Source organism: Rhinolophus ferrumequinum, chromosome 28 (genome assembly GCF_004115265.2).
Source record: "Rhinolophus ferrumequinum isolate MPI-CBG mRhiFer1 chromosome 28, mRhiFer1_v1.p, whole genome shotgun sequence".
In the NCBI taxonomy this organism is placed as follows: Eukaryota; Metazoa; Chordata; class Mammalia; order Chiroptera; family Rhinolophidae; genus Rhinolophus; species Rhinolophus ferrumequinum.
This window is the reverse complement of record NC_046311.1, coordinates 3,379,140-3,400,693: the sequence shown is the minus strand read 5'-3', so window position 1 is coordinate 3,400,693 and position 21,554 is coordinate 3,379,140. Positions and strand designations below refer to the sequence as shown.

At 49.7% G+C, this 21,554-nt stretch overlaps 2 protein-coding genes across 4 annotated transcripts; both read right to left on the bottom strand.

The window, feature by feature from the left end:
• Positions 1-232: 232 nt before the first annotated feature.
• WDR73 (WD repeat domain 73) lies at positions 233-10,609 on the bottom strand. The gene is made up of 8 exons (XM_033100054.1): positions 10,507-10,609; positions 9,893-9,960; positions 9,518-9,606; positions 8,040-8,128; positions 7,372-7,436; positions 4,279-4,443; positions 3,683-4,030; positions 233-2,633 (listed from the first exon to the last, which is right to left on the bottom strand). The coding sequence occupies exons 1-8, from the start codon at positions 10,545-10,547 to the stop codon at positions 2,398-2,400; spliced, it is 1,101 nt and encodes a 366-aa protein (XP_032955945.1). The 5' UTR covers positions 10,548-10,609; the 3' UTR covers positions 233-2,397.
• Positions 10,610-11,387: 778 nt separating this feature from the next.
• On the bottom strand, positions 11,388-21,451 carry NMB (neuromedin B). 3 transcript variants are annotated; one of them, XM_033100130.1, is made up of 3 exons: positions 14,166-21,451; positions 13,366-13,538; positions 11,388-11,660 (listed from the first exon to the last, which is right to left on the bottom strand). In XM_033100130.1, exons 1-3 carry the CDS (start codon positions 14,320-14,322, stop codon positions 11,496-11,498), a joined length of 495 nt encoding a protein of 164 aa, XP_032956021.1. In that variant the 5' UTR covers positions 14,323-21,451; the 3' UTR covers positions 11,388-11,495. The 3 variants fall into 3 exon arrangements, with proteins under 3 accessions (XP_032956021.1, XP_032956022.1, XP_032956020.1); XM_033100131.1 differs by having other exon boundaries at positions 11,392-11,665; XM_033100129.1 differs by having other exon boundaries at positions 11,402-11,693.
• Between the last annotated feature and the right edge of the window lie 103 nt (positions 21,452-21,554).

Sequence of the window (21,554 nt, the reverse complement as noted above, 5' to 3'; positions counted from 1 at the left end):
CCTTCATTTTCACAGGTTGGTAGTACGAGGCTGAGATTCTTGTCCCTAAGACACTGCCCTTGAAAATGGGGGAGGCTCCTGTGCTGATGGCACTGACGATGGATCAGCCATCAGATGGTGGGATCAGCTGCAGAGCCAGCAATGGCTAAGCTGCTGCTTCTCAGAAAGAGAAGGGCAGCTAGACACAGAGATATTAACTACATACACTTTAAAGGTCTCCACTGTTCTTTATGGGAGGGTTGGGGCCAGGACACGTCTACATTTCTCTACATCCCTTTTCTCAGAATTTACATGGAGTTAATTGAGAGGAAAGCACTCTCTTATGTTTAGGGGAGGGAAAAGGAGAAAAGACCACTGCTAGAGGCTGACTTTCGAAACCATAACCTACTCTTCCTCTCAACATATTAGGTTGAACCACATGATGTTGCCATTTCTGATCTATAAAACCAGCAATTTCAATTCAACCTAAACAGAATTTTTGCACAGCAGAACTACTCCAATGCCAGCAGGGCTGCTGCAGAGCCTTACGGCTCATACTTATCCTAAAAATGGGACTGGGACTATGGATGTGGCCCAGCATGACGCAGTGAGGAAAGCCTTCTCTGTATATCTACCCAGAGCAATACTGAGAACCACGCCACTGCCTCAGAAGACCCTTGGTTGGAAGGTTTACCTCTCTATCACCTGCCTCTGCCAAGTCCACTAGGGCCTGTCTGTACTGGCTGTCCAGACTCCACGCGGGAGGCCATGTGCAAGTCAACAGGTCCCCACCATGGGGGCGCCTGCAAGAGCAGAGTCCCTGCTGGGGACTGACACACAGGGCAAATGGTGCTTGGAAATAAACCAAACTCAGCTTCTCCCTCTTAAAATAGTTTCCTCTGTGTGTTGGATTTAAACATGTTTTCCCACAAATTTCCAGAAACCCAACAATTATAAAACAAAGCACAATCTGCATGTATCATGACTGTATCTAACTAGACTTACAGAATGACTCTTACGTCTTTTTCAAGAACACAAAGAACTTACCCAAGTAAGTGCTGTCTGTCAAAAGTAGTCACTTCGATGGGCTGTGGCCTTTATACGCTGTTGTCACTACTGAAGACTTTCTTTGAGTTTTGCTTTACGGACCGTCTTCATACCTTAGAAAGCCTCATATCCACGTACTTCCTGCAATGCACACGTGTCTGGCACACGGGAAGGCTAAGTAAAGCCGACAGACAGCAGTGTGCTTATTATCTAGCCTGGTGCATTCCTTATCTGCGAGACTTGCTTAGCTCTGCCCAATTTCTGCTTTCCAAAAACAATCCCTTCAAAGGGTGTCAATTTGCTGCCACTGAGGAGATTTTTCAAAGAGCCCATTTCTGGAAATGGCTTTCAAAGATGTAGCCCAGAAATCTGAGTTGAGAATTTGTATGTGGCCAGGAAATAAATCTGGTGTGGGTTAGTTTAAATCAATTCACTCTTTTCGATATGAAATTCTTTACGAAGGTGGAAATTCCTATCAAGTACGTCAGGACTATATCAGGCCGCGTGGGACTTGCAGATTCGCTTTTTAGTGAGCACGGTCCCGGCCTCCCAGCTGATTCGGCCCAGGATGCGGGCTCCCACTCACCTGCTTCGATGACACTCCGCCCCAAGAACATGACCTTCTCCCTGGACTTCTCTCCCGGACTCCAGCCTGCTCTTTAACACTGCTGCACCGCCCTCCAGTCCAGAAGAGAAGGAAAACACGAACAGCACATTCACTGAGTATTCAGCGGGCCAGGCCATGCCGAGCACTTTATTTCAGGGTCTCATTTCACCGTCTCGGCCGCTCTGCGAGGTGCTACTAGGATTCGGTCCATTTTGGAGACAGGACTTGGGCCCCGATCTGTCTGACTCTGACACAGGTGTCTCAGTCACTATGTCACACAGTCTCCCAACTGTGCCAACTGCTGGGAGCCACAGCTGACGTGGCGGTTAGGCTGTAAAGTCAGTACCTAGGGAACGACTGTGTATGGTCAGCATTGGTCTTGAGAATCCCTCCCACAGCCCATTAGGTAAGGACAGCGTCTCTCTCAGGCCTGTGAGATGCCTACGTGCCGAAAGCCCATGGGATTGAAACCTGTCACACACAACTGCTCCGAGTGAAGAACAGCCACCAAATCTTTACTGTGACAATCATCCTACCAGATGATTTTTCATATATTACTTCTGAATCCCCAACAACCCTACATGGCAGTTACTAATATTGTCCTTTTACAAATAAACAAACTGGGGCTAAGAGAGGCCGGTTTACTTGCCCAAGGCCACTCAGCTGGTAACAGGGACCTGCGGTCACTTGAGTCCCAAACCAGTAGTACCCTGACTGTACAGCAGCTCCTCCTCTTCCTCGAGGCCTGGCAGAAACCCCTGGTGTCAGCGGGAGGCCCGGGGGTCCACCCAGTCCCACACGTGCAGAGACGCGTCACTTGCTGCCGAGAGCAGCGTCCTTGGTTTGCGGGGGTGCCAGGTGTGGGTGGTGACCAGTGGAGCGGCATCTGGCGCATTACCGTCTAGGAGGATGTGACCTCTGTGAGTGAAGAGAGGTTCTGCCTGGCCCTCTGTTCCGGCCCAACACGTAACATCATGGACCTGGACCGTCGCATCAAAACCTGAGGAAGAACGAGAAAACAGGACTCACCGAATCCCTCATGTAAGTTCTATAGTTTGTTCTATTGCACCAAACCAGGCTCTGGGACAAGGAACCAAACTGTAAGGAGATACTTAATGGCCAAATGGAGGGCATGGGACACCTGCCCTCATGCTGGCAGCTGCCAGCTGCACGGGGCACGTGGTGACGATCTGTTGTCCGTCTGTCTCGTGCCAGGACCGAGGCTCATCCTGGACAGATGTTACTTGATCTTCACAACTCTATGAAGGAGGTACTAATATTTACCCCCGGAAACTGATGCTTCAGAGACTTTTCCAAACCTTTTCCACTTGCCCCAAATTCTAATCCCTCCACATCTAGGTCCCGCTCAGCAGACGGCCTTGTCTCTTACTTGAAGGGACACACAGGAGCCTTTAGATCAACATTCTCATGGCCCCCCATGACCTAGTTATCCCCACTCACTCCACCCTGCTGTCTTCTAGTTACCAAAGAGCCAGTCCCCTCCACCCAAGCTGGGTTCTTCTGCTCTTTCTGGATCCTGCCATGATTCATCATCCTTTCTTGCTCTCTCTCAACTATTCTTTCAACCTTTCCCCGCTCAATGGATCCTCCCCACTGGCCGTTAGATACGCTCACATACTCTCATTCAACTAGACACTGCGAGGCCAGACCCAGGAGCCTGCTGACCCCGGGGACTTGCTACAATTCCCAAAGCAAGTAGACTGAGAAGCACCCCTGAGCTCCTCTCACTTCTCTCTGGTGCCGCCCAGGGCTGTCCTAGGTCTTACTATCTGCAGCCCTCTTGACCAACCTCAGAACTGAATTCCTGCTAGGACAGAAAAGGCCTGCTACCAATGTGTGAAAGGTTAGTAGCCAGGAGGGGGAAGGGCTACCCCTGAAGAACGTGAAGAGTTAATGTGTGGCTTCCTGTGAGCAACGTGAATTTCCGGAGCCAGGTTTATGGCGGGGCCAGAGGCTCGTTCCTGAGCGCCCTATATTCCCCTGGAAGAGACAGATCAAATAACAGACACGAAGTCCTGCTAGCAGTACCTGAAATGGCCAAGCAGTTGTCCAGGCCTGGAGCCCAAGTCACGTGCAACAGCTCTGGGTCAGGGCTCGGTGAGGACACTGGGCACTGGACTGAGCTCACCGGGTGGCAGAGATCCCGGGGGTCAAGCAGACAGAGCTGCCCATCTGAGCAAAGGCTGGCAATGCCCCTGCTCCCAACTTCTGCACACCACCTCCCTCCTCCGGACCCAGCGCTGGGGCTGACGTTCTCTGACGGTGCCCACTTCTGGCGGGTGTCCACGAGCCCCAGCCGGCCCGAGGTGCAGCAAAAGGCGAAGGTGTCTGCACCCAGGACCTGCAGGCTACTCAGCTCCTCACTGTCACTGACACCTGGAAGAGAAAAGCTGCTGGAGTCAGATGGCTCTGGCAGTTTGGCAGGGTGGGCTGGTCACAAGTCCCTTCCTTGGGGAAGCACCCCAGTCCCAGAATGGGAGCTCCTGGAGGCCAGGGCTTGCCGCTCATTCATATTGGGTCCCAGCATCTCACACACAGGGTTAAATTCAGTTCAAATGTGGCTGAGTAGGGCTGGGGAGCGGACATGGCTGGAGAGGCTGGCAAGGGATGAACTGTGGCCGTACCGGAGGTGTACGTGGTCTTCTGGGATGCCAGGTCCACGACCTTCAGCCCGCTGAGCCGCACCCCATGGAGGACCCCTGGTGCCACTGATGAGAAGATGGCCACCCGGGGCCAGAGACTCGCCTCTTTCTCGTGCACAGCGATGGTGCTGACAGCTTTAATGACATCTGCGGGAAAGTGGGAGAGGTGAAAATCCAGGCTGTTAATGAAGGTTTGAAGCATTACATGGTGAAAACTGGTCAACATTTACAAAGTCAAGGAAGAAAGGGAGCTGACAGCTGGCAAGACAGGATGCGGAGACATAAACACTCTGCATTATGTTTACATTTTGAAACTGTCAGAAGCACTTTAATTCCTTTATAATTTGTCTTATGAACTGTTTTGCAAATGGGAGATAAAGAATCACAGCCGCCATCTCAAAATCCCTCAAAGCAGTTCTTGCTTTTTACAGTTTTGTGGAGAACAGATAAAGTAAGAGAAAAAGGAAGAACACACTGGAGGTGTCATTTACACCTTAAGTGAAAATAACAGGTACAGAGTTCATGAACTAATATTACTTCTTCAAACACATGTTCTATGACCTCAACAATTTGTTGAAACCTTGCAGGTAAAGGTTACAATACAAATGTCTTTGTCTTCAAATGTAAACTGGACAAGAAAGTCCACATCCATTTTACAATGCACAGAAGAAAAGACACAACCTCAAGTTGAATCAAATTTTGGTTTTATCTGTTTGTGTCAAGCCTGCTGGGTTAGCAGGCACGTTCTCTGAATCTACATTTGAGGCTTCTCTTAAAAGAAGCCATGTACAACCAAATTCAAAACAAGTAGTTCGCTACACAAACTACTTAAAGGGAGATGCATATTTTTGATTTTATATTTTCTTGCTCCAAGAGGGGTGGGGGGTGTCATTATGTGGTTCCCAGATTCTCTGAAGAAAAGGAAGATCTATGTTTGTTTGTTTTTTAATTCTAAAAGAAAGGTTAAGAGTCAAAATAAGGAAGGAAGGGATGAGAGAAGAAACACCAACTATCTGTGTGACTGAACAAGTTAGCCTGTCTGGGACAGAGTCTGTTCTCAGACTCATGAGAATTCAATGAGATCACACATGGAAAGTGCTGAGTACAGTGCCTGAAATATAATATGCACACTCATTAACATTGCTATTCCATCTTACAGATTGTTGAATCTCAACAAGCATCTATGAAAACGTACAGTGAACCAGAATGCCAAATGGCCTGTGACAGCATTCTGTCTCAGCCTACTGGGGAAAAACAACAACTAAACTTCCCCATGAAGATCTGAATAGGCATTTCACCAAAGAAGACGTGTGAATGGCTAATAATCCCATAAAAAGATGCTCAATATTATTAATCATTAAGGAAATGTGAAGGAAAGCCACAATGATATACAATTTCACACCCATTAGAATGGCTTTAATAGAAAAGACAGACAACACAAATGTTGGTGAGGACATGGAGAAATAGGAACCCTCATACATTGCTGGTGAGAATGTAAATGATGAGGCCATTTTGGAAAAGTGTGGAAATCTCTTAAAAAAAAAAAAAAATCAAACATAAATTTAGCACGTGACCCAGCAATTTTGCTCCTAAGTGTGTATATAAGAGAAATGAAAATGTACGTTCAGCAGAGACTTACATTAAACCGCAAAAGTAATTGTGATTGAAAAGGTTAAAAATAATTGCAAAAACCGCAAATTACTTTTGCACCAACCTAATATGTGAATGTTCTTAGCAGCCTTGTTCGTTGTAATCGCCAAAATTCAGATCCATCAACTGGTGAATGGAGAGACAAATGTGGTACATCCAGACAATGGAAAACTATTCAGGCATAAAAAGGCACAAGCTACCGATACATGCTATAACATGGTATGACGTGGGGGACCTCAAAAGCATTATGCGAAGTGAAAGAAGCCAGATATAAGAGACCACATACTGCAGGATTCCATTTATAATGAAATGTCCAGGAAAGGCAAATGTTATTACAGAGACAAAGAGTAGGTTAGTGGTTGCCTGGGGCAGGGTGTGGGCATGGGATTAACAATAAATGGCATGATGGAGCTGACTGGGGTTTCAAAAATGTCCTAAAACTCATTTATAGTGATAGCCATACAACTTGTTAAATTTACTAAAAATCACTGAATTGCATACTTAAATGGGTGAATTTCAATAAAATTATATGAACACCTGGAAGCTACAGCATAAGACAAGTGACAAGAAACAACAAAGGAAGGCCACTAGGGTCAGTGACCACAAAGCAAACAAGCACAAGAACTGCCTTTCTGCAGCAGCGACACTTGGGAAGAAGCCAACAAATGCAACCAGTTCCTGGGAAGCATCCAGGTGGTGTGGCGTGGGGACCTGCTGGCCGGCAGAGGATCACACAAACAAAGGGACAGTTCCCAGAGCAGGCCTGTGCATCTGAGGCATACTTCCACGCTGGCGAACGATGCTCGAATTGAAGGAGGGCTGGAACGGCTGAATCAGGGCTACAGGATCTGGCACCTAACTGAGAACCATGAACCCACTGCTGGAGGAAACGCTATTTCCCACGAGGGAACTCCCATCCCCTCCCAGAGGGAACAGACTGACACCCTCCGCTCCTTCCCCACTCCCCTCTTGGGGAGCAGACGGACTTCTCTGAGTGGGAGACTGATCAGCCCCGCCTCTTGCTCACTCAGTTTTCCCTCCCGAGGCTGGCATGCCTGCAGAGAGATGACTCTTCTGCCTCCCCCTTCTCCAAGCGGTGAGCTCACCTGAGCAGCCCTAGCTCTGCCCTCACCTCTGCCCCTGCCCAGGGGAGAGGTAGTTCAGTAGGTGCTCTGCCTATAGTCATAGTGGGAAAGGAGCAGGAGGTGTCAGTCGGTTCCCTCTGGGTTGGTAAATTCGATACCTGAAGTGAGTTACAGGAACCTCCATTTGTGGCTTGTGTGCCACGCTGTGGTTGCTAATTCATTTCTGCCTGCATTAAATACACACTGCATCTGAATTCCTATCTGACTCTGAATCTACTTCTTAATTTGCTCAGATTGGGGGGTAGAGGTGTGTGTCAACCCCACATAGTCAGTCACTCACCACTGTCCTCTGCGACCTGCCACACCTTCAGGTAACAACCTGGAAGGCCACTGGTCACCAGCAACCTATTCAGGATGGAGAGGAGATCTCAGTCCCGACAGCGGGGAGCTCACCCACATACACCCTCCTCAGCCCCCAGCTTTTCCCCTCTCGAGCCCACTCAGCTTGGGGTTCCTACACGCCCCACCTCAGGAAAGCTTACTGCAGGACGGCATCATCCAGACCAGTCACCTCATTTCACAAGAGGAGCAGGCTCACTCCACTTCAGGGACAGGCCCACAGCTCATGGAGAGTCATGGGACTGAGCCCAGGCTTCCATGTGGCCTGATGTGTCCTAGAGAGGACACCAGCACGGAGCCGGAACACACAGCCCTGACTCAGACTCTCAGCCTCTGCCACCCGAGCGAGAGCCCCAGCCACCCACCATCAGCTCTGAGAAACTACGAGCATCCTTCTACTCAGTCTATTCCCTGAACAGCTCCACAGATCTGTGAGTTACAGTAGTCGAAAAGTCTCTGAGGGGCCATGATGCCGCCGAGCAATAGTCTTTGTATTCCAGAACTGGGTGTGCTCACATGTGCCCATGTGCTGAGAAAGAGGCAGAATACCCTGACATTTCCAGTCACTCCATCCTGAACGGAAGGTGTGGGTCACAGAGCTGACCATACCTGGTGTTTGGCACGTGTTTCAGATCAAAGACAGACCTGTCGGAAAACCCTCCGTGGCATACCTTGAAATCTCTCTCCGGGAATAAGCCCTGAAATACAAAGGGGTGGCTGATCAGATAGAGCCTGCTCTGCATAGGAGTGTTTCAGACGAGCTCTAGGTAAGAATCAGATTCCAGCCGGGCAGGAAGCCATGGAAGCTGCTCTGCTGGCAGCAGATGCTTCTCTCTGGAGGGCCTCAGTGTGCTGTGATTTGTCAGTGTGGGTCTCAGCTGCCTACAGGGACAGTTTCCTTTCCTGTATCCAAAACCCTTCTCCTAACCTTCCACCAGCCTCCTTCACTCTAGCACAAGCATACTCCAGGCCTTCTTAGAGGAGTGACAGAGGCTTAACAGCTTCATCGAAGCAAGCTGCAAGGTACCAACCAACTAACACGTCCCCATTTCTCCTGCCACCTCCCACTGGAAGTCAGGTAGGTTCTTCTAGCAAAAAAAATATAACAACTACCTCTGATACCATTGTTTACTGTATCAGGCACTGTATTTAGTGCTTTATCTATTTTATCATGTTGAAGTCTTACAACCACCCTGTGACACAGCTTATCCCTGTGCTAAAATAACAAAACTAAGGCAGAAAGCTTAAGCAACTTTTCTAAGATCACACAGGGATTTTGTTGTGAATTTGAACCCAAGTCTGTCTACCAAGTCCATGCTCTTAGCCACCAGACTCTACCATCTCTATGTGAGGAACCGCAGGCAAGGAAAAGGAGGCAGAGGAAAGCGGACAGAGGAAAAGCCAGTGATGAGGTGGGAAGTAAATCACGTCTCTCCTTAAGGCTCAGTCTGGGGGAGCTCTGGCTCAAGCTTTCGGGGGTGGGGTGGGGAGATGAGAGCATTAGGTAGGAAATTCCCCCAGGGCAATAGGGACAGGGCTGCCCTATCAGATGAATCAGAGTGATTTTATAGCAACATCAGCCAGCTACCAACTCTTTTCTTTTTGACACGTTCTCTCCTCTTGTCCTCTTGCACAGTGACCTTTTCTGAGACTCCTACTTCCAAGAGTATTTCTTGTGGGTTCATCCTCCACCTACTCCTTAAATGTATGCCCTGAGGTTCTGTCTTTAGCCATCTTCTCCTCTTATTTCTTGTTCACTACACATTCATCCTCGGGGATCTTAACCATTCTAAGAGTTTCAACCGCCCTCCAGTCCCTTCGGCTCCCTAAATCTATTTTTGATAAAGTAAAATTGACCTCTTTCTCTAGGAGCCCTCTGTAAATCTTGGGACATTCCCTAGCACTCATCTCTGTGCATCTCTGCCTCCCCCCATCAAACTATAAAGGCAGGCCCAGTGCTTGTCTCCCGACCCCTGTCTCTCTTTCTAGAATCCCGGACAATATCTAGTAGACAATAGGAGCTCCATAAAGATTTAATAAATGAGTAAAAGTAGACACATATACACAGCATTTATACTTTAAGTTACCTGGTTTTCTTTTACTGAAAGTCTGAGAGGTAACACCAGATGAAGAATCTCATTTTTTTTCAGGCTTTCGTAGCCAGCAACAAAGACTCCTGGAGAAAGAAGCAGCAGTAGCTGTGACAAACTGCTAGAAAGATTCTGGACCATAATTGGGCCTAGAAACTCAACCAAACCATCCAAAGCAAAGATACCATTGCCACTGGTATTCACGCAGCCTTGCACTGGAGGATGGAAGAGACCTAGACCTTAATAAGGGGAATGTAAGTGCTGACGGGGTATAGAATTGCTACAAGTGATGAAGAGGCTCTCAGAAGAGTGGGTTGGGTCCCTCTGGGCTGAGCTCCTGAGCACCTGAGGGGATTCCATATTCTCATATACCTTTGTCCTCAATCCATTCAAGGACTCGAGTGGCTCCTGAGAGGTCGAATGCATGGAAATCCTGGTACCTGCATGATAGGGACACAAAGTCACACGGTGCATGGCCCCTTACAGCTGTTACAGAACTCTGAGAGGGCAGCATGGTTCAGTGGTTGGGGGCCCAGGTTCTGGAGTCAGAAAGACCCGGTATCAAGTCTGCTTACACATTTTGCTCCTTGTGTGACAGGGACCAGGCCAGTCACCATTTCCCTGAGCCTCCGTCCTCACCTGTAAAACGAATCTCCCAGAGTTCCCAAGGTTGATGTGAGGAATCAATGAGATAACCTGTGTTCAGGGTTCAACTCAGAGGTTGGCCTAAAATGATCGGTCACTTAGTATTAATACCCTCCACAGCACTGCTCTTGCCAGCACCTCACACAACCTGCGCGCCCAAGCTTATGCCATTTCCCAGACGCGGGAGCCGAGGCCTCGGCGGAGTTCTCTGTACGGCCCCGCCCCGCAGTCAGCGCTGCGCCAGCCCACCCCAGGATTCGCTACGGACACCACCTCGAGCCCGTGCGCCCGCCAAGCCAGCGCCAGGCCCGCATCTCCGAGCCCAGGCCCATACGACTTACAAACGCAAGGATTCCACCAGCCAGTCCTCCGCGGCTTCCATGGCAACTATCGCTTCCCGTACCCCACTTCCGTCTGGGAACCTTCCGGGGCGGGAGCCACCCTCTCGCGAGAAGTGGACGCGACAGGCTCAGACCTGGAGGGCGTGGCCTCAGGTCAGGGGGCGGGGCTTAGAGTTGCGTGACTGCCACTACCGACGCAGTGCGCCCTCGCCCGGCTAGTTCCGGGGTTCTCCCGGCAGAAGCCCTGGAAAAATGACATCGAGTCAGGGATTCCCAGGAGGTCAGCTTCGGGCGGGGCCTGAAGGACCATATACAGCCCTTTTTACGACCGGATAAGATACAGGATGCCCGGTTAAATTTGAATTTTGGATAAACGAATAATTTTTTTATTATAGGTGTTTCCATACTGTGGGACATCTTACACTAAAATGATTCGGTTTATCTGAAATTCGAATTTAACTGGGTGTCCTGTATTTTTATTTGCTAACTCTGGCAAACAATCTTATCTAAGGCCAGAGAAGAGCGTAAGACCACAATGGGGTCTGGATCCCAGCTGGGCCCTCCTCTCAAAGCTTGGCACGAGGATGAAATGAATGGGAAAGCAAAGCCCCGTGGCCCGGTAGTGTAGGAGCTCCCTTTTACTAAGGAAACAAGATTTGCCCCTGCCGGTAAGTGGTAGAGGAGAGAGCAGAACACCCCTGCCTAGCACAGGACCTGGCATACAGCAGGTGTCCAGTACCTGCTTGCTGAATGAGCGAACGAATAGGAGTTGTGAGTCAGTGCCAGGCTGGTGCCAGGCCTACCTCACTGAACACCTGGTTCTCCAGCCCCCTTTCCCTCCCATCTCCTCAGACACGCTGGAAGAAGAGGACCAGACATTCTATGTAAAGGGCAGGGTTTTATTCACAACTTCAACAGGGAAGCAAGAAATACAGCAGGAACATAATTTGTGTCTGCATTGGCGATATTCCTGGCAACACCCCCAGAAATCACAGTATTGGAGTAACAGAGATTTGCGCCCAGGATTTACACCCAGATGGGGCCACTACCAGGGTCCCATTCAGCACCGGCCCTGGGTGGGCACAATCTAAGCCACGTTGTCGTATCTTCCTCATTAATCGCTTCACTTCTGCAGCCTTTGCACCAGCGGCCTCCTGTACTGAGGGGGAACACACAGAGGAATTGACCTCGGCAGAGGAGGCAAATGATAGGGGCCTCCTGCATTCCTAAGTGCTGAACATCTGCAGAGGTAGGCAGCGGCAGGCTCTTAGCTGCGGCAGTCCCCCCACCCCCCCAGCACCCATGTCCCTGGAGAAGGGCCTGAGAGGGGTCAGGGCAGTGGTTTTCTCACATAACAGCCCGACCTCACAGAGTGGTCATGACAGTCAAAGGAGATCATGGAAGTCAAGTCCAAGGATGGTGCCTGGCCCTCTGCCAGCGTCAGTGTTGTCAGTCCCCACCCCCAGCTAACCCCCAGACCTCATTTCTGCAGCCCGTCCCCCAGGACGAGGTACTGTTTCCTCTGAGTCTCTATAGCTGGTCAGCACATTTCCGGCCTTCAAGACCAAGGAGGTTAACAGCATCTCCCTTCAGACTCAGCCCGCCCCAGCCACGCGCTCACATCTGAGGTTCCCAGGAGCTGGTGGCTCTGTGCACGAGGAGGGTCAGGAAGGCTGACTCAGCTGGACTTCTCTACAGCATGCACCTCCTTTCTCTCAAAATGTACGCACTATACGCTGGGCTCAGTGGGGGGTACATAAGTGAGTCAGCAACAGGCACTGATGGGGAGCTCACAGACTATAACAGCTTCCATCTATAAGCGCTTTCTGTGCTCCTGGCATCATGCTGAACATGTGACACAAGTGGTCCCAGTTAATGGGAGATGGGCATTATTATGCCCAATTTAGTGATGAGGAACATGAGGCTGAGAGGTTAAGTGACATTTCCAAGGTCACATGTCTACTAAGTGGCTAGGTATTGAGTATAGTGCACTGTCACCAGAACCCACATTCTATATCACACGACCTTCTGCAAAGAGCAACAAAGTACCAGGGAAGGTGGTATAGGATGAGGACAGCACCAGGAACAGGGAATAGATGGGCTGCCCCTGTCCCAGGCTAGAGACTAAAGCTGACTTGGCTTTAGCTTTGGGGCCTTGAAATCCCTAGGTCAGTGGTTTACAACCAAGGGTGATTTTAACTCCCTCCCCTGTCCCCAGCCAGAGCACCTCTGGCAGTGTATGGTTGTCACAATTGGGGAGGTCGGGGGGTGCTCTAATGGATAGAGATAGGGATGATGCTAAACTTCCTCCAATGCACAAGACTGCGCCACAGCAAAGAATTACCCAGCCCAGAATGAAGCCTGCACAGGTCACTGAGGCAGATAACAGACTTGGAAGAGCACCGGTCAAGGTGAACAAGGTCGGACTCTTGTCTCGGCTGCTAACGGACTCTTCTCTTGCCCTCTCTGGGCCTCAGCACCCCAACTCTAACTACAAGCATACACAGGACACGATAAGGGTGGACAGCCGGAGCGGGGCAAGTCTGTGTGGGCAGTGGAGGGAAAGTCCAGCTACAAGGGGCTGGACACTCCTAGGCTATGACTTTAGACCGGGCAGCTGGTGAAGGGGAACTTCCGCCCCCACTTCTTGCTCTGTGGGGTTTGCTGGGAAGGCCAGTCAGCTTCCTTTCTTTGGAGTCCTCTCCCTCTGAACTTTGGATCACAGGGAGAGCCTAGAATCCCTGGATTTCTGGGGCCCATCACACCCTGGCTGGGCAGTTACACCCTAAGCTCAATGCTGGACCCAGGGGCAACCTGGCTGAGTCTCTCTCCTGGGCCCGAGGTGGGGGTCTTGCTCACCTGGGTGTGAGGTGCTGGGGCGATGAGCCTCGTGCCCAGAGTTTTCTTTAGCAGGAGGATCCTGAGCAGATCATGACTCAGCTGCAGTCTCTGGTCCCTCAGGGAGATTTGGGGAGCTGTCCCCAATAGCGATGGGCTGGGGGGCTCCAGACTCTTCTTGCCCATGAAGTGACCTAGAAAGGAGGTGCCAAGGCACAAGGAAGTCAGGGAGCGAGAATCCTATCCCAGTGGAAAGCTACCCTTCTCTCCTACCTTTCAGTTCTCATGGCAGGAATATCTGCAATCTTCCTCATCACCCTCTTCCTCACCAAAGAGCCATAAAGACCCCTGGATGGTGGCAAATCCTGTACCTCAACTTTTTCTGAACAGGCAGAGGGTGTGAAGATGGCACAGCTAGGAAGAGGGTGCGATGGGCCAGGGAGAAACTCTGCCAGTTGTGCTGTCTGCTTAGAAGAGGGATGGAAAAGAGCAGGGAAGGAAGTGGAGATGAAGAGGTCCGTGGAAGGTAGAGGTGCAGAGAGAAGCCACACAGGTTAAAAGAGGAGTCAGCAGAGTCTTGCTTAATGGAAAGGACACCAGCTAGCAGGCAGATGTAGGATCCAGCCCCAGCTCTGCTGAAAACTGGATGAGTGATCTTAGTCAAGTCACTGACCTGAGTCTCAGGTTCCCCATCTATTCAATTAGATGAGGCCCAGGGTTCCCCAAGCCCGGACACTAATGTCTATGGCTGAGGGATGGCCAGAGAAGGGAAAGGGGGTGAGAGCAAGGTGTGGAGCGCTTGCCCGGTCCCGAAGACTTACCGGTGGCCCAGAGGTTGCCCCGCGGGTGCACTCGGATCTTGCTGGCCAGGCTGCGGGGGTCCGGGAGATCCCAACTGAGCCGGGCGGCACTGGCAGTGAGCATAGCGAAGAGCAAGAGGCCACTGATCCACCGAGCGCCCTCCGCCCGCAGGGCCATGGCTGTGGCCGAGCGTGCCTCTGCCACCGCCTCTGCCACCGCTGCATGAGTCTCCGGGGCCCGCCCTGCCTGCTTTTAAACCCGCGCCCCTGGGGGCGGAGCCTGCCCGACGAGCCCGCCCCGCGCGGCCCCGCCCTCCCAGAACCCTCCCAGCTCGTCAGCCCTTTGGCCCTTTCTCAGGACAGGGGTTTTGGTCAGGGACACCCACGACCTGCAAGCTCGCACTCCTGCCCCTCGTGGGCACCGCATCCGTGTGGCGTTCTGGCCCGAGCCCACCACCTTCAGACTAAGGACGTGGCCCTCCACCCTTCCCACTCCCCTCCCCTTTGGGCCAACACAGGGTTACTTCGCCTCTGAGCCTCCCTTTATTAGGGTAAAAGTGGGGGATGCCTCCTGCTGTGTCACACAGGCGTTAGTGCCCAGCAAAATGCCAAGCACCAGAGGAGATCCCTCCCTCTTGGGACTCGGACCGGTCTCACTGCCAGCACTCGCCAGGTAACTAGAGCTCGGGATGGGAAAGGAAAAAGAGGCACAGGATGGGCTAGAAGAATGATGGATGATGAGGTAAGAAGCACCCCCCCCAACACACACGCGCACGCGCGCGCACACACACATGCCCTGGGGAGAGCCTGGCGTATCAGTTGAGCAGGAGGCAGATTTCTGGGTCAGGGGAGTGAGCACTACACCAGGAGTCCATATACAAGCTGTGTGACATCCTCAAACCTCACTTTCTTCAACTATAGGATGGGAATAACCACACTGCCCTATTTTTAATATTTTTACATTTTTTAGCAATTGTTTTGCGTGGCAGGAAGCAGTAGCCCTGTAGACTGCCCTCTCACTTGGCACTGCCTCCTCCCAAGGAGCCGTCCAGCCTTGTTGTGGAACCAGCCTGGGTCAGTGGCATCACTTCCTGAGTAGGGAAGACGCTGTGCTCCAGAACACACGTGCTTTAGCTTAAACGCTAACTGAACACCAGTGTTCAGAACACTGTGCTGGACACGGAAAGAGAGGAGACAAGAGATAATTCCTGGCTCCCAAGGGAGTTTACCATCTCGTCGGACGGACGCAGGAGCAGGGTGCAGACCAAGCCCTGGACTCTGGACTGTGGCTGTGACAGAAGCTGCTCGGTAATGGTGCTGCTCTATGGATCACCACAAGGGGAAGCGTGTACGAGAAGCTGCTTGGCATGCCGAGCTCCCAGGAGAATGACACACAGGACACGGACATTCCACCTCCAGCCCTGGCTTTCCCCCCAGACCCCTTGCTTATCACCCCCACGCTGGCATTCACACCTCTGCATTCTTGTCACTGCTGCACCACGGTGTACAGATAGAGCTTTGCTCACCTTCCCATAGCAGTCACCCCCTTTCCTCTGCATCACTCCACACCCTCCTATCTCCTCTGGTCCACGGATGGCAAAGGGAACACACAGGAGCTGCCACTGAGTGCTGCCTCACTTAAAGGCCTGAAGGAACCTTATCTCGTAAGTTTCTCTCTCATTTTATAGCTGGAAACAGGTTCATGGTTGAGCCACTTGCCCAGATGTCACACGGGAATCAGACTTCAGGTCTGTTCAGGCCACTCTGTCGGGGCCCCAAAGTCACACAGGGCAGAGGATGCTTTTCCTAAAGCACACCCACTCTGTTTGACCATCCCAAATTCAAACAACAAGTTGGTCGCGATTTCTCCAGGGGAGAGGCTGACTTAGTTTCACCTCTCTTCTGGGACTCGGCTCTGATAGGTTCATTTACATGTCAGCCAAACCTCCTCTGACACAGCCTGGGTTCTCAGCTCCGAGACTGACCCCAGATGCCCCTGGGATCATTCTGTCTGTCAGCCTGGCACTGGACAAAAGGGGCCTCTGAGGACCCTGGAGAAAGAAGCAGGGCAGCAGCTCCACAGCCAGCTACGAAACAGACTTAGGAATGAGAAGCAGTAGGCAATGCAGAGAGGGTGGCTCGACCAAGACAGCACTTCCGCGGGATCTCCTGGGAGTAACAGGCTCTAGGTTTAAAATAAGGCCTCAACTGCCACTGCCTGTTCCCCAAAGTCCACTGTGATGGCAAAGGAAGCCCAAGGGCTTCCCCTACCCCCCGGGAAGACTGACAGTGAATCACATGGGGAAGCTCATCAGAGTTTCTACAACATTCAAGGACACCCACGGAAAACGCAGGAAGATTCACAGTACAATCCAAAAGAGGATTAAGGCAGGAAAGATGAGTGGCAAATCTTGTTATCACCAACATCAACAAAACATTTAAAGGACATGTATATTACTGGTTGCTGTATTTTCATTAAATTGGAATCCATCACAAGTGACACCTTTCACAACTGAATCTGTTGTTTTCCAAAAGCACCTGCATGCTCTTTGATCACGAGCACTATTCTGATGTAGTCAAACAAATGGAGAAAACCAGAGTGTGGACTTCAAACACATGAAAGGTACAGAGGACAACACAGAAAGTGAAAGCAGAAATTTAACTTGGACGGAAATGAGTCTAGTAAAACGAAATGACAACTAATGTAGAGCTGCTCAGATTAGTAAAATCACTCCCCCCGCAACCCTGTGACCACAGATGCCCATTCTGCGGGCGGGGGAGACGACGAGAAACATCCTGGGGTATCTCAGGTCCTGCTCTTTAGTTTCAGAACGGGGAAGGGACTGCAGAATCAGGAAAAAACAGCAGAATCTTTAAGAGAGATGGAAGGGAGAATCAGGAGTATTTGATACTATTTCCCAAGTCAATTGCCAAAATATAAAATGTTTTTTAAGGCAATATTCATAGGAAGAGAAAATATCTGCATCAAGTGAGAAAATGATGACAATCCCAGCAGTGGCGAAGCAAGCTACGTAGCTGCTGTTCAGACGCTTGGGGAAGTTGCGAAAACCTAAGCTGGCGAGAAGCCCCAGGCCCAGCCTGTGTTAAGTATTTGGGTGTAATAGTCACGTGTTTCCAGGAGCATTTCAGTAGCTGAAATAAATACTCTTTAAACTTCAAAGAGGTTTAAACGCTCGGAAATTCACCTGAGAATCTCACTATTTCTAGATTGACTAATCTGAGCAAATGGACGAATAACCTAGAACCTCTACGGAAGAAATCCCGAGGGCCTTGCAATTGGGGGGTTTATTCCAAGTAAGTCTCATTAGACTTTATAAAGGCAGAAGGACTGCGTTATGACACCCAGCACCAGGACATGATAAAAGCGACCGACTTCGAGTTCTGGCTCTGCCATCTATGAACCAGAAGATGCTGGACAAATCTCTTAGCTTCTGATTTCTCTCTTTTGTAAAACGGAGTTTGTTTTGAGGACGAACTGAGAGCAAATAAAGCTGCTATAAATTCAGAAGCACTTAGCACAGCACATGGCAATTCTAAGTGCTCAATATTATCAGCAGGATCCTGGGAAAAACAAAGCCTGCTATAAATCTGAAGCCCACTGAGGGGGGAAAAACAGATTACCTGGATAGCAGCTGAGGCCCTGGTGTTGAAAAGACAGCCAATCAAGCGCCTGTTACATCATGAGCTGCTTGAGGAACTAAAATGTTAGCATATCTACCTCTGCTTTAGACCAATCCCAAGAAACGAATTCTATACAAGGTTCTCTTTTTCACTTATGTAAGCTGTCAGGAGGACAGCTTTGATCAAACTTACTTGCCTGACGTAGTGCAAAGTACAAATCCTTTTAACAAGACCCCCTGAATTAAAGCTGGAATCCAGCTTAACAAGCTAAGTAAACGGGCCAATTAAAGTAAGAATTCAAGAGAAATGAGTCTTAATCGAGAGTAGGTGGCATTCCAGGCACTCCGAAGGCTGGCAGAACAAGAATCTATAGCTTGAAGTCACAGACAATATAATAACGGAACTACATATGAGAGCTGAGTAACTACTGTTTTTATAATACAAACGTAAGAAAAAGCAAGACACAATATTCTCGGCTGGTGAGGGTAAGAGGTCGAATATGACAGACATGAGGGGGACTGCATCAGAATGGAGAGAGGTACGAAATTTGTATGTTTCTTAAAAGAGGTCATGAGTTTTAAAAGATTACAGAACACTCTTACTAGAAAGCTAGCTGAAGGCTCCTGGTCTTCTGTGAGGCGCCCTCTGCAGAAGAAGCTACACCTACACTAACGACCTTTCTCGGACACAGCTCTGTGACAATCATGAGGCTAATCCACACAGGGATTAATGCATAACATCACACAGTGTCCCTGCAGTGAGTTCCCAGGAGGGAAATTTCTTGGTCCTCAGTATCATTACAAGATTTTTTAAAAAAAATTCTATGATGCCCATTCCATAAAACACAGAAATGATTATTTCCCTTTTTACATTAACCCCTAAGGAGTTGAGAACCAATGTTATGGATCTCCTCCAGCAAACAACAGACTCTTTTGATGTCGTATCACTCCTTTTTTCATCCCTTTCTCCTCTCACACTTTCAATTATTTGCTATCTTATCACATGTACTAGATGTACCTTTATGAGCCGCTGCAAATCCCTTTTGGAACAAAGCAGCGTATAAATAAATCTAAAATGTGCAAAGCGCTGTGACAGGGACTCAAATCAAAGGCTGGTCTTGCCTTGAGGCCTTCGAGGGACACACATCGCACAAAGCACTCTGGGCACAGTGTCCCAGAGAAGCATGAAGAAGGTCCAGGCAGCACTGAGCAGGAAGTACCGGACGCTCGAGTGCTTAGTCGAGAATAAAAACACTCTTGAGTTCCCTATGCATCTATCGTTGCACTTAGGATTCTCGGCGGAAAGAATCGGTTTACACGTTGCCCGTGCTAAGGCCCTGAATTACTGGCAGAGGAGGGACCTGCCTTACTCATCCTTGTATCCCCAGGGCCTAGCCCACAATCTGGCGCAGAGTAGATGCTCAATAAATGCCTGCGAGATGAGAAAGCTTTCAGCAGGCAGAGCAGTGAGCTGGCACTGCAACCAGCATAAGCAAAGACTGGGTGTCTGTACAGGGAGGCCAGTGGCAAGGGTGTAAGAATGTAGGGTCTGCTGAGCGCTGAGGCTGGAAAACACCCTGAGGGCCTAGGATGCTCCATGACTCCTGGAAGGGAATGCCCTCACCATTTTTGGATAATCCTGGCGTATTCTAGTCTCTCCCACTTCTTGGTTACACAGAATTCTTTCTACATCTAGACTCACCAGAGCTGTGTCCTATCTGGTGTTTAACTTCTAAGAGCCTGTCTGGTATTGCTCACAGTCTAGTGAGGGAGAACAGTGACAGAGATCAACCTGGCCGGAACACAGCCTGAGGAGGCGTCCTGACGGAAGGGACGTCTTCAGGAAGGTGACAACCCATTCAGCCACCAGAATCAGCTGCATCACTTCTGAAGCTCCACAGAGTGACGCCTGTCTAAGAAGGCTGCCCTCAGATGCTGAGACAGCCCCACCAGCCGTGTTCTGAGGGGTCACCCGGACTTGGTAGCACACTTCTGCAAGGGATTCAAGGGTCACGGAGCCTTTATTCCACGCCTGTGCTCTTGCTAGGGGCTTAAGTTTAAAGACGGGCCAAGCAACTGGAAGTGTCGAGAGCGAACAGAGACACAGGACTAGAACTGAGGACAGGCATCGTGAAATAACATGTAGGGACTTAATAGTTGGAGTAAGGAGAGTGGGTGAGTAGCAGCCAAGAGACAACCCCGTTACCAATTTCTCATTTGAAGTTTTATCAATTCTTATTCTCTTCAATTCCCTTCACTCACAACGGCTAAGCCTTTCCAGATGTCAGAGAGCTTTTAATTCCATTAAGACACCAAATTAAACATCACTGGCAGTTTCTTCCATTTTTCAAAGAGCTTTTAAAATACATTATATTTACTAATACAATGTCCCAGTTTTAAATCTTATGTTTTAGCACTAAACTAGACCACATAAAACTGGGACTATCATACCTGTCCCCACAAATCACCTCTTTTATTTTGGCTAATAGAGCAATTCAAATATTTTCACGTGCTTTGATTAGTTTTCAGAGAAATTTAGCTGTTGCTTCCAACTAGAGCATCCAGCAAAGGAGGAAAAACAGTAATTTCATAAAACTGGGTGTGAACATAGGCAAGTGATGAAAATATTACTGTTTTCCTCCCAGTACGTATATAAGGAGGAGAAATCTGGATGGCTGAGGACACATGGACACGGCAGTTTACACTCACGCGCGCTGGGGTCACCAAGGGCACTGGGGTCCCACTGCTTCTCCCCAGGGGAGTCCCAGGAAAGCCGGCTCGGACCCTGATGCCACTGAGCGGTCCACTGCATCCTCTGTCGGCGGTTCGGGGGACAACGGAGTCGGTAGCACTGTCCTGCCATTCCACACACAGGGGCGATTTCGGCACTCTCCTTGGCCCATGAGAGAATGGAAGCACTATCGAAGCCTCGCAGACAGGTAGAAGGAAGCACTTGTCAGCAGTGATCTGCCAAGTTTCATCCTCTGTTGGGATCATTAAGAGCCCATGCCCAAGGCCTGACGGCTAAAGCCTTGTTAATGGATTTAGGACGGCACTACTCTCCACAGGGGAGGCCTTCGGAAGATGAATTGTCCCTAGTCTCATTCCATTAGCATTGAAATATGAACTGACTTCCACCTCAGCTGAACAAACAGTAGAAACTGTGCATTTCGCCCAACACAGAAAACTTGCTTCCTTTGATATTTCATATTAGCCCGAGAGAACGGAAAGAATGAAGAGCATTCTATGCTTAAAATATATCGCCTGACCCTACTCTCCCCATCAACAGCAAAAGAAGAAAAGCACACCTGGCTTTGCACTCACCCCAGAAACCTTGCCTTCTGAAGTCTACATGAACAAGGCCTGGAACTGAAGACAGATCCAAGTAAATTGGAGTTTACAGAAAACAAGTAGCATGCTTGCCCGCCAACACCTCCCTCGCGCCTCCTCCAGCTGGAACATACTGCCTTCGTGGACACAGGGCTGAAAAGTCTCAAGTGTAGAGAAGGTTGAGTCTGTACAGCAAAGTAAGATTTTCTGAACCTCTCAGTAACACTAGCGGGGTTTATACACATTGGGGTCACACCCTAGTCAAGAATCAAGTTTATGACCAGCGGTTTCCTAGGAACATCCGTCCCACTGGCTACTTTGGCTTCACAAAATCAAAAACACAACAAACAAACAAAAAACAGTGGTAGTATGAGGACAACCTTCTTAGCTGAAGGACTGTTTACACCAAAGCCTTTATCTCCCCCAGGGGGGGCTAAAA